General features: G+C 40.1%; 1 protein-coding gene across 1 annotated transcript; it reads left to right on the forward strand.

The window, feature by feature from the left end:
* Positions 1-5,777: 5,777 nt before the first annotated feature.
* LOC118427920 (octopamine receptor 1-like) lies at positions 5,778-6,632 on the forward strand. The gene has a single exon (XM_035837886.1). It carries the CDS (start codon positions 5,782-5,784, stop codon positions 6,616-6,618), a length of 837 nt encoding a protein of 278 aa, XP_035693779.1. The 5' UTR covers positions 5,778-5,781; the 3' UTR covers positions 6,619-6,632.
* Positions 6,633-13,093: the final 6,461 nt, after the last annotated feature.

Consider the following 13,093-nt stretch of genomic DNA (forward strand, 5'->3'; position numbering starts at 1 on the left):
GGGGGGCGAGAACGCTGTCACACCGGTACAGAAAATTCAGGTCCAGGTCCAGTTCAGGTCCAGAGGATCAGGTCCAGGTCCGGACCTGAACCTGGACCTGATTCAGTATGACTCATACCAATGGTCCATTTCACTACAAAGAAATCTGTTTAGTGGAGTATTAGACATAACACTGGCGTTTTAAAATACTACAACGCTAACTGCACCTGTACGATTGACTGTAAACATTGGTAGAAATTACTATAAACTCTACTCTACTTCACTCTTGTCATTTTCTTCCAACTGCAAGCGCCAAAACGTATGAATGCCTTATAAAATAATATGTTAATTTTCTAATCGGTCCAACATCCGGTTCACCTAATTTTTTCAGGTCCGGTTTTTCTGGACCGGTCCAATAAGAAAAACCGGTTTTGTACCGGTATGCTGTACCGATACCCAGCCCTAGTTACCACCCATCAATGTACATTTGTGAATACTTTACGTTTGGGACTGCATCTGTACTGTTAGCAGCGACACCTACTTGTAGAGCGTAACAGAACCAGTTAAAGTTGCCTGAGGAACGTGACAGGCAGTCAACTAAAGGTCGATCTTGAATAAAACACTTTGGTATGTGCGAAGATCATTGTTATGTAACTCATTATTAAGCTGAATGTTTTTTCCATAAAGTACTAGACTTTAAAATAGCTTGTATGCAAAGTAGTGCATGGAAGGATAAACACTGCAGATGGTGATCTCGACAGAGGGCGCTGTTGTGTCGGTGAAAAAATAAATTTAAGAAGGGAGGGATATTGCTCCTGGCTGTGAGCATCTAAATTTATATTCTGTAACCGACCTCACCATACTTGCTACAGTGATGATCGTCAGAGGATATTCTCATGTGTACCACTAAGCATCAAGTTGCCAGAAATGTGTCATTCGACAGTCACCTCTAGACCCATGGACGCCAGAAAGTATGAAAAAGCGAGGACCTGATGTGTCCATGACATTGAAACATCAATCTTCCCATCGAGACAACGAGTTCCCAAATCCCAGGTTGTTCATATCCCATAAGCGGTGTAGATTTGCAGTTCGTGACCGTCTCTATGACGTCCTAGGATGAAGATTGTATCTGGTGAGGGCGCCACAGCGTCCATTTCCGACAAATTACAAAACGCAATTTGGTTTTCCTTCACCCCCTGACATCCCTCTCCTGTCTGAGGTTCACAGATACACATAACTCAGCAATATGCAATCGAAGGTCTTGACGAAATTGTACAGCAAAAAACTAGCAGTGATACAACAGTATCCCTCCATTCCTAGACCGCGATCGCACTGCAACCTAAATTTGTTATTCTATCCTCTGAAATTATAAATGGAATATAATGCAACAAAACGTTTGACTGAAAAGACAACAGAAACAGAAGGCGTCTTTACCGTAATGTAATTCATTGAACGCGGTCTGTCAAATTATAGGTCGCCGCCCGGCTTGAGGTTTAGGGTGTTTGTGCTTTCTCTGATATACGTGGTATTGCCTGGTTGTATTATCAGTTTAAAAGCTAAACAAAAATGTTTCACCATATCTGCTGACCTCGTTTATTTGTTAGCCAAAGAATGTAATATGACAGGGAATTAAAGGAACTCAGGGAATTAAAGGGTTGGTTTCTGGAAAATAGAGATGAAGCATAAAGAGAGAGGGAGAGAGAAATTGAGATTATCTCTTTCCAGTAAACGACGATCATACATAGTGCCATAACACGTTAAAAGTATGGTTTACGAAACAACAAAACACAGAAAGCGTAAAAAAATTCATTTTTCATGAAGTCCGTTAAACAATTGCTCGCTCAGAGGTTGAACCTCCAGCATACAGGTGGTATAATAAAAAAAGAAAGAGCGAGAGATAGCCATTGGGATTGTCGACCATTCAATTCTTGATCCCGTAATTCCAAAGTAAACTGAAATTCATTAAGTCTGAGTTCCGGTCGTATCGCCTATCAGCCAAAATAACTGATGAGTCTATTTGTACCAGAATCATTTGACATGATGCTAAGTAAGAGGATGTTATGGTAAACCTGATAGCTTGATACTATATAATGATATAGCCCTATACTCATAATGATCGGCAAACAGTGCAAAATGCCTGCTGACGTTATCTCCTGAGAACACCTGGAATTTACAACATATCGAGAGTCCATATTGTAACATGGTAGGGCGCAAGTTCAAACATCGCATTGCTCTAAGCCGTATATTACAAGCCTTCTAAGTTGTAGCAGCCTCCAGGGATAGGCTGTCAAAGAACTACAGAAGATATGCTTTCTCTGAAGTCGTTCTTCCGGATCCCGTAACCTAAGGCTGACCATTTGAGCTTTCCGAAGCCAAACAGAATCCTGTTTTAGCCCCGACATGTGCCATTCGCCCTGAGTGGTAATAAAGAGGCATGGTGATAAATCAAAAGGTCATTCGCAAGTTCATGCCCGGAGGGTAATATCAAGTTACATGGTAGAAACAAAAGACATACATGAAGTGGTTGGCTTCATTTCTTTATCTATTATAAAAAGAGACTATTCTAGGACAAAATATTATACCCAAACATGTTGCGTTTGGCTTCGTTGTAGGAAGCAGAGGGGGACAACAATATCCATTTTACTATAATTTTAGGCTCTATGATTTCTATGATCATTTGTTTTGTTTTTATTGGTCTGGAAAATTTGAAGGAAAAGAAAGTGTACTGAGACGTCTTGGTGCATATTTTTTGTGTTCTAATCTGTGTCTCTGGACGAGATACAGAGCAGTCGTAATGAAAGTAGGTTAAAAGTGACTGCCACTGTTGACATCTCTTTGGTAAGGACGTAGAGTGTGACGTCATATCCACCAGAGCTCTTATTAGCATAAAGCTCCGCCTCAAGCACTGGTGCAGTTTTACCTACCACATGAATCATAAACACGTTCTGGTTATGTCTCTAAGTGCGGTCAGCCATACTGAGACTCTATCAGTGACACAGCAGGGCGAAGTCAGTTTCCCGGCACTCTGCTGAAGATATATTGACCGTCGAGTAACAGCATGCACGTACCCTGAACGGCCGTATCGAGCTCTGAGACGTTGTACGAAGCTTCAAGAGACTCTTACGAGGAGCCTTCAAGATACAGTATCTGCGTTTTGAAGAGCCAGTCGCCATTCTCTCAGTTTGTTATACTACTCGGCCACATCATCACTCTTCACTAATAGTGTGCTAGTTTTCTTATCTTGGCGGAAGTTTTTTCGACATTCGACTCAGAGGTCTGACGTTAGATCTATTTTGGTTCGGCCGGGAAGTCAGTACGCTAAACTGCTTACCGGATTGACATACTGCGCGCTCGAGTGAGTGCGCAGAACATACGAGCTGTCAACCTGTGGAAGGAACTGCGAGAATTTCCCAGTGCTGGTTGAAGGAGAGCGCACAGTCCTTCTACCCGAAGTCGTCGAAGACCCAGCGGATCAGTCACCAAAGGTATCATTTACGGAATCCTCGTAGAACGTTACACTACAACCATGAACGATACGGACGACAACTTTGACGATTTTTACCGGGCGGGAGCTTCTCCCTACAAGGCTGTACTTATGGGCATCATCAGCGGCCTGATCATCCTCGGTAACATCTTCAACATTGCCGTTATACTCTACAACGAGAACCTTCGGACAGTGTCTGGCAGGTGAGACATTATTTGAGAAAAGAACTTTCATTGTGTAAGTATCGTATCTAAATGTGCATGTGATTTGGTTATACAGTTGCATTTAGAACCATGTCTTAAATATTTAGAACCATGTCATTTGAACTTGTATTCTAACAATGTCATGCAAACATATTTATCAACTCTGGTCGGAATGTAGACCTAGGTCAGTTTCTGAATAGAAATAGTTCACGGATGTTTTCTGAGAGGCCACGGCTAAAAAGATTATTTGATTGAAAGATAGCTGTGTTTCATTTCCTTCCGCGGTCTGAGTTCGTGACTTATCTCATGAATAGAAATTGACTATTTGTCTCTTGCAAATATTTCAAAAAGTTGCATTCTGTTACTTTGGCCAAGGAGGTTTAACCTCCTTGCTTTGGCTAATGGTGGCGTTGTTATTCATGAACATGGTAGTGCTCTACTGATAATTATTGCTAAGGACAAAACAAGTCGTTTGATTTTCTGTCCTCTTTGTGTGAGTAGCTTGGAAACTTGGCAATTTTCGATGAAAAATTTATCTATTTCTTTGCCACGAGAATGCACAGATTTTGGACATTTTGAACCCTTTGTATAGCTTGTCCACTGCATATATACTAGGCAGCTTGTGTTCGAAGTATCTGTTCTGAATCATTAAGGCCTAAGTACACGGTAGAGACATAGCTGGTGTAGTAAGAAGTGCTGTGATAAAATCGACCCTATCGATTTACTTTGAGTGCTCCGCAAAGATCGGTGTTTGGTAAAGCGCAAAATGAAATAAGACCATCATTAAAAGTGAGACTTCAAAGTGCTACACAACTCACAAGGTCCCCATTAACACAGTGCTAATGTTTCGTACACTGTACTGGGCACGTATCCAGGTCGCGGCCCAGTTTACTTTAGGTCTGTTAAAATCTAGGAGAGCTTTTAGCTTTGATCGTGACCAAACTAGCAAACTGTAGGCAATTTGACTCCACAAAACTATTCGTTTTCTTGTCCTCTTCTAGGCTTCATACTTTGCAGATTTTGGCTGAGTGAGTGTCTAGACTGTCTGTTTGCAAATGTCACTGTTGCAGTCTAACTGCAATATGATTTCCCATCTCATCTACATCTTCATTTATTTAACCGTTGGAGCACCACAGACGACCTGACAACCAGTTTTCTCATCCCTTCAGTTTCTGTTCTTCATGATTATTTATTTTGTGTCATACCTGTCTTTGATATTATCCTACCATCGTTTCCGTTGCCTGAAACTCTCTTTCTTCCTATGATGTATAATCTACAAGTAGTATGATTTATATTGAAATAAGTGTACCCATTATAGTATGTCATGAACTGATGGATCTATTCCACCATTCATATTTACAACCCTCACATACTCCCGAGCCATTGCATTGTAAACCACACACGAATCGATTACGCTAGGGTTTAAAAAACAGGTCCTGTTCATGCCCTCTAGTCCTGTTCGAGGCAATGAGTGTACATCAAATGACTATCTACGGCATATCTAACAAAATTTAATGCTCCATCTCTTGGCAGCTTCATGTGGTCCTGGCTAGCACTGAACTTGGTCTAATAATCTTCGTCGTCCCTTTCACTGTGAAGTTTATATCAAATGACTATATATGGCATAATGTAAATGCCTTTAAATTCGCGGGGATGTAATTTTTGGGTGGCGGGAAAAAAAGACTTTCGCGGTGGTTCTAAGTTTGTGGTAGCACCAGGCACTGTACTCTCTTACTGCCATCATTATGGAAAACGTTCGCGGTGGTTTCAAGTTCGCGGTAAAGCGGCCACCGCGAAAACCGCGAACATTAAACCACCTCGAAAGATTCTGCATTTCCAGTACCTAACAAGTACTCATATCTTGGTAGTTTCATGGTGGCGAGCGCTGATCTTAGTCTAGGGATTTTTGTCGTCTCTTTTAGTGTGAAGTTTAGATCAATTGAATATCTATGGCATATCTAACAAGTGCTTCATCTCTTGGCAGCTTCGTGGTGGCACTGGCAATCACTGAACTTGGCCTAGGCACCTTCGTCGTCCATTTTACTGTAAAGTTTAGATCAAATGACTATCTATGACACATCTAACATGCAGGTTCTTAATCTATTTGGCAGTTTCATGGTGGCACTGGCAAGCGCAGACCTCGGCCTTGGCATCTTCGTGGTCCCTTTCACGGTGCAGACGACACTGGAGGGCGTGTGGACGTACCCTGATCGGGTGTGCCAGTATGTAGGCTTCATGTCCTCAACCTTCACCCTCTCATCGATCTTCCTGCTCATGGACCTCAGCATCGACAGATACGTGTCCATCGCCAAGCCCATCGAGTACTACAGCGTAATGACCAACCGTAAATGCACATTCATGATCATGAAGTCTTGGCTAGCAGCCTCACTGTACTCTATGGGACCGTTCTTGGGATGGGGCCGTTTCGGTTACAGTTATAAGATGTATATCTGCACGCTTGACATATTCTCTAACACATCATTCGGCATAGTTGTGTTCGTTCTGGTCATCCCTCCGTTCATTATCATGTTCATTCTGAACATCAAGATTTTCATCATCGCGAGAAATCATGCCAAACAGCTTTACCATATCCGAGGTAGTCAGGGCCAGGTGACCAACCATTACCCCATCACTGCAATCAAGGCAGCAAAAACCGTTGCTATCGTCATAGCGACGTTTGCTATATCGTGGATCCCCATGGTTACAGCATACGCCTACAGCGTCTTTGCCAACCATCGTCTAGCCCCAAACTTGTCATTTTCCTTCATGTATCTCGCCGTCGCTAACAGTTTCTGGAATTGTGTCATCTATTCGACCACAAATTTGAAGTTTCGCCTAGGAGCTCGCAAGCTCGTTCTCAAAATGAAGAACAGAATGTTTCCCAGATCTTCTTCCGTCCAAAACTTGAAGATAGAACGTTCCATCACCATGTACTCTATATCGACCGTGTAGGTACATTGTAAGAATGTCATCTAGAAATCAAATGCATACGTGCTTTTGTTACTGATACAAAACGCGAAGAAACACAATGAACTAGAATGAACTCACTGGAATTTTCGACGGATTCACCCAGTATGCTACAGCTCTCTGTTGAGTAAAAAATGCGATCTACATCAGGTTGCACCGACCTTCTGTCAACCTGGCCAAGGGGCGATATCGACTTCCGTCAACATTTGACCCATTATTGACGTCACACATTTAAAAAATCACGTGTCCACATCGATTGGGTCAGTGTCCCTGTAAAAACACTGCTCTGGGTATAAATCATCATGAAAGTGTGAAAATCTACTCGATGTAAAGCAGTGCGTGTCCATTCTGACATTTTATGATTGGCAGAAGAACAAAAGAAAACTTGGTGGTTGCAGCAAAGGCTCAGTCATGCAGCTAATCTTTTACAAGTTCAACCAAATTTCGCAGTAAAATCAAACAGATCCACATTATCACAATGTCTTTATTTGTGGTTGGCTCATTGCAACGAGAAGCCAACGCTATTAGTACAACCTGTTAACCTGTAAATAGTTAGTGTAACGTTTTAACATTTTATGAATTCTACAACAGTCTTGTGAAAGGATTCAAATGTATAAGAGTGGTACTGTAGATGTGATACAGTTCAATGTTATTGTAATGATTCGGATATATGTATGTATGTTGTACAGTATCCATATTCAATGTTGTGTAAGATATAACATCAGTGTCGTTTGTTATTAAGCATACAAGTAAGCTTTTGCATCAACGAAGAAAGAAAGGTGTTAGAATCCTAAGATGCTAGTAACAGATGCCAATCTTAATTCACGTATAAAACACTGTATTGATTGTTTTCATACTTGATGTTGTACCTAAAGTAATGATTACCTATAATGTAATCAAGGCACATGAGTATGATATAAACAAAATAGATTATAAGAAAGAAACAGCAGGTAACAAGTTGATGTTCATTTTTATGTCCAAACCATTTGTGATTAGGATCAGTAGTAACTGTTATTGTTATTTGTCAATGATTTAAGTCAACTGTTCGTATAAAATAAAGTTTAAAGAAAACCCACAGCAGTGTCTGTACATTCAATTAGCTTAGCTTAGTATTCACATCTCAGCCTCTATTTTTTTGTTTCTAACATACAAAAGAAAATTTACTTACAATCGCTAAGTACTCCCAAACTGTGTTTAAATCAAACTCATTTAAGCCTTAGTGTCTATAGCTGAGGCTAATGGAAAGTAAGACAAAGTTGTTTACACCGAAGCTAACTTTTGATTGGAATAGATTGTTCAGATTGGAGATTGGAATAGATTGTTAAGCAAGATTGTTCAATCGCGTTCAAATCTGCTGCGAAACGTTAAGCACCTTAAAAACTCCAATATTTTAGTCTTAAATGTCAAAAAGAGTTAATTTTGAATATTTCAATAGTTCAGATTGCGTTAGCAGGTAGAATGAAGAAGTCAGAAGACGTATTGAGTTGACTCTAAGGTATTGATTTAAAGTCTATAAATATCAAATAGGATTTGGCCTGCACGCCGCAGTTCATTAGCCCCCTAACGATGATAAGTTACCATGTGTTAGTCCGGACCTCTTTATAGCCAGACCGTTAGCAGACATTGACCGGATGGGGTCAACGGTAATATCGGAAAACTCTGGCGAGTGGGGATGTTGACACTAACTCTATACAATACAAATACATATCTTTAGATACATTTTCATTACGTAAAGGTCAGAGGAAGTACATTTGTAGGTTTTCCTATTGCCAAAGTTACATGATCTTTCAATCCTCTAAAAATAATGTTTGTCTAAAGGACTTGAATACAGATTACCTTTTACGATAATGTATTTAATAAAAAAGATTCCATTCACAAGTAAAAATGGATTTATGCACCATTAGCACTTACTCTTTGAAGAATGAAAATGTGCTACGCTATTGGGACTTCAAGAACACTTATAGAAATAAATGTTCTTTGATCATAACGTTGTGCGTTTGATCAGGGTGTAGACAATCCATTACACTAAGTTTCATTAGTGCTTCGTAACCTTCACCTCATTAGCTGCAAGGTACATGGCGAAGATCTAAAGAACAAATCGGAAAAGCAGTCTTTGCAGATGGCCAATTTGAGCATCACGAACGGTTTGATCATGGACAATTATCAACGGTTGCTAAGATTGGCTGTTGCAGTGATAGCGTAATAATGGAGTTAGGACGACTTCCGTGAACCCATATGCCCCTGTGAGTTTGTCGTTCATGTCAAATTATCAAGTTTGCAAAGAAAACAGCAGCAAGAATTCAGAAATAAAATTACCATAACTACCTGCGAATGGGCTGCTCTTAAGAACCAGTGCAAGGAATGGAAAACAAAACAAAAGGGTGAGGCGGCAAACTTGAATGTTTGAATAATCATTATAATAGTAATATATCTGATGGCAGAGAAGTGAATGGTGAATTCAAAGGAGGCAATGATAGACCTCCTCATGTACTCACTATGAGGTATATGGTGATGTTGGTTGATGATTCTTTCCTTCGTGTTTTATGGATTCCATTACATCAGGTTTTAGGTGAAGCTCGACTAATGGAACCATTTACCAAAATGCTTCTCACCATACAAACTTCATCATCCATGAACTAGAGATGAATGCATTGGAGAACTCCGTTCCACTGTTTCCCCAAACCCTTTATTTTGTAACAATAGCTGATGTATATGACTTGTTTACATCAGAAAGAGAGTACTGATCCAGATGAGATATGATTTCAATAAGAACATTATTCAAAAACAAATGTCTTGCCACACGGTCAAGGTCTGACCATGTAAATGTCCATTTCATCAAACAATTAGTACACATAGACTCTCTATTGACACGCCAAAAAGCAGTTACTCATTGCAAGAAACTGGATATGATTTTGAAATATGTTTCATATCCAGTTGCTTGTGTAACTGTATTTTGGGCGTATTTTATTACCTGGATGCTTTACTTTCATCGACGTGTCTCGCTATTGAACGGAAGAAAATGTTTCTTAAAGTTTCCTCCCTAATTAATTTAATTCGAATTTTAACTTTCCATCATTTCCCTTTGATGGATTCACAAAGAACTTCAGTTGCACTAAATGTTGATGGCTGGGTATAAAAGAATTCTGAACATTATTTTATGGGCCATATGGTTGGTATCATCAAATTCTATTGTCGCTAATACTTTTTTCTAACGGCAAGCTTTTACAATTTCCTAGCTGAAATATAGGAAACAAATAACGGTGCCGAAGAGGTATCATGTTTGGCGGGAACACGGCTATTTGATTACTTGTTTTCCGTGTACGTAATGATCAAAGCTACCAGAGCACGTTTGCACATGTTGAAATCTACTAATTGCCGGTAGTTATTGGAAAATCATTGTTTTAGTTCGGCAAAAACAATCGTAGGTTGTTATTAGAAAGTCATTGTTTTTAGTTCGGCAAAAACAACCGATAGGCGGTCATTTCAAACTGATCCCTATACAGCTGCTTGTCCAGTAGTTTGGACATTTCTAAAGTGCCTATCACGTGATGAATGACGCGGGTGTTGACCTCCTTGACCCTACACTCTGATCGATGACCATGACTTGTGACCGCCATCACACTATCATCTGAATTTTTCAAGCTGGGATGGAGGTGCCATTAAGGTTGCGTTTCACGGGTACTACATCACACGCGCCTACAACCTGAGGTGGAAACATAGATGAGCCCTTTCTCTCGCACCATTTAATCTAAATTCTACCTCCCGCCGAGAAAGGGAAATGGGATTCGATCTGCTCTGAGTACCTTAGATTGCAGCTTACAAATCTATCTTCTGTTCTTTGAATCTAAAGCTTAGTGGGAATTCGTATGATATGGATTGTGGTTTGAAATAGGAGAAAGCATCATGGAAGAGTGCGTTTAAATCAGCCAGAAGATGGTGTATGTTACTAGTATAAAAAAATGTACGGCTCTTGGATTCAGTTCAAAAGAAAAACAGAAGACCAGTAATGACGTCTGCATGCTTCAATTTCTTAAAATTTACTGTTTGTTGACAAGTTGTTGTGTGCCGCAATCTTAACAAAATGTAAAGGCAGCGGGACCATTTTGCAAGTATGACAAATATGAGTTTAGCACATTCACCATGATCGATCAAGGTCCCATACTCTTTTTAGACCCCGTAGGGGCAGTGTCGTGTTACCCATTGTGTCTAGGGAACTGCATTGTATGGGAAGGCATAGCCCATCCCTCTCCTTCCACCACCTCTTACCTCCCAACAGAAGTCACGTACCCATTTCACACCTCGTTGGAGTGAGAAAAGTTGTGTAAAGTGCCCTTTTCAAGGACACAACGTCTGGCCAATAACACCAGGAGACGAACGGGTGACCTCCAGATCTCGTGGTAGCTACCCTGGCCACTCAGCCAATGGACGCCACTTAACATCTACACCGGAGTCTTTACACCTTGTGAAATCATAGTTGTCGAAGAAAACAGCATCCACTTAAAAATAAAAACTTGAATCCAAGACCACCTTTTGTGAATGCTGATAGACTGAAGAAGTATTTCTACTGGTAGGCTGAAGGTTATAGCTATAGGGCATCGTTCAATTTCCCCCGCAGCTATGAGTCCATTCCCACCATGACCATAGATGAAAATTGTATCCTGCGATGATTGCAGGGATTTCCGGGAATATCAAGTTTTGTCAGCAGGGCTTTAAGACTATTATGGGCCGCTGCGTTTTACATCAACCGGAAATAGGAACAGCTCCAAATGAAGGAATATCTTTCTCAACTTAATACCATCGATCAATGTCAAACATGAAAGTGTTGTAATATACTATGGGATAACGATATATTCTTTTTTATGAGATGTGCTCTATCTATGAGATATATATGTCTTTATTGAAAAGCCTCAAAGTCGTTTAATGTAACTGAGATATCTAAAGAGAAACATGACAAGTGTAACATAGGTCTATTGAAATATTTTACCATTGGGACCTAGACAAATAACGAACGAATAAAGTGCATGATATATGATATATACTCACAATTACATTGAAAACTTCGTAAGGAATCATATGATAATTCTATTATACCGCTAGCACTTTAACTTTATGAGATTTTTTAAAAAATGGCGTCTTGTTTTAAGCTGATATTTACCGAAAAAACTTCAACCTTTTTGTACATCTGGTTAGAGAATGAGCTTATCATTGCACAATTACAGTAACTCATTTTTTTTCAATCAGTATGATGTGACACTGCAATTATTACCTTGAGATGAAATCACAAAAATCATAAATCTTCATGTATCATAGCTTTTGCTATGTTCTTTTGACATATAGGCTAAAAGATGATAATGATGGCATATGGCTAAGAATGCTTGCATCATAAAAATTGATATTATGATTTTTATGAAACTTGACTTTTGGGTTATATATATCTTGACCATTAGGTCTTATGACAGAAGAGGTATGATGTATACTTTTCCGATAAGGAGGTAAGGCAAGGAAAGGTCACTTCTCCAATAACCTCGGGAAGCAATGCTTTAGATTATGTAGTTGGCTTCTCCATTACGCTGGAATGAACCCATCTGTGTTGGTAGAAAACATTCTAGAAAGACAGTTTTCAAACTTTGGATCTCTCGCCAATCGAAATTCAAACCGCCACGTCGTCCGTCAATTCTTAGATGTACGAACTTTGTAGACATTTGGCGTCAGCAGTTCTAAAGTGTGAGACGTCATCAGCAGGTCAAAGTTTCCTGTAAGCCGATACCGCCTGCCATCTCCATTGGCTATTCACATGTTTTTGATAATTTGATTGGCCCAAAATGATATTATTTGCTTCCATCTGTCTGTAAATACGAAGGGTTTGGTGTGACATCATGTTATGTACATAAATAATAATCACATAAACACATGTCCCTTTTGCTGAACACTATTCACACACATGAATAAAAACCTGCCCTGGTGCTGATCACCACCCACAGAAACACTCGTTCCAGGCACTGGACACCATCCGCACACACATGAAAGTATTCCCTGGTACTGAACATCATACACACACAGGCAAACACACCTTTCCGTGGTACTGAACACCATCAACACAAGTGCAAGTATGTCTGCCTCACACAAATTTAAAAATACCTGTCCTTGGTCCTGAACACCATACACACATTCATGAATACCTGTCCCTCGTGCTGAACACAACCCACGCACACATGTAAACATATCTGTCCCTGGTGCTGAACACCATCCACACACATGTAAATATACCTGTTCCTGGTGCTGAACACCATCCACACACATGTAAATATACCTGTCCCTGGTGCTGAGTACCATTCACACACATGTAAGCATACCTTTTGATCCCTGGTGCTAAAACCATCAGCACGCATACATGCAAGCAAACATACCTGTCCCTGGTGCTGAACGCCATCCACACACATGCAAACATACTATCCCTGGT

The sequence above is a fragment of the Branchiostoma floridae genome, chromosome 12, assembly GCF_000003815.2.
Source record: "Branchiostoma floridae strain S238N-H82 chromosome 12, Bfl_VNyyK, whole genome shotgun sequence".
Classification (NCBI taxonomy): domain Eukaryota; kingdom Metazoa; phylum Chordata; class Leptocardii; order Amphioxiformes; family Branchiostomatidae; genus Branchiostoma; species Branchiostoma floridae.

Bases quoted from the DNA above. Each gene is read 5' to 3' on its own strand.
- LOC118427920 (XM_035837886.1), top strand. From the start codon at position 5,782: ATGGTGGCACTGGCAAGCGCAGACCTCGGCCTTGGCATCTTCGTGGTC.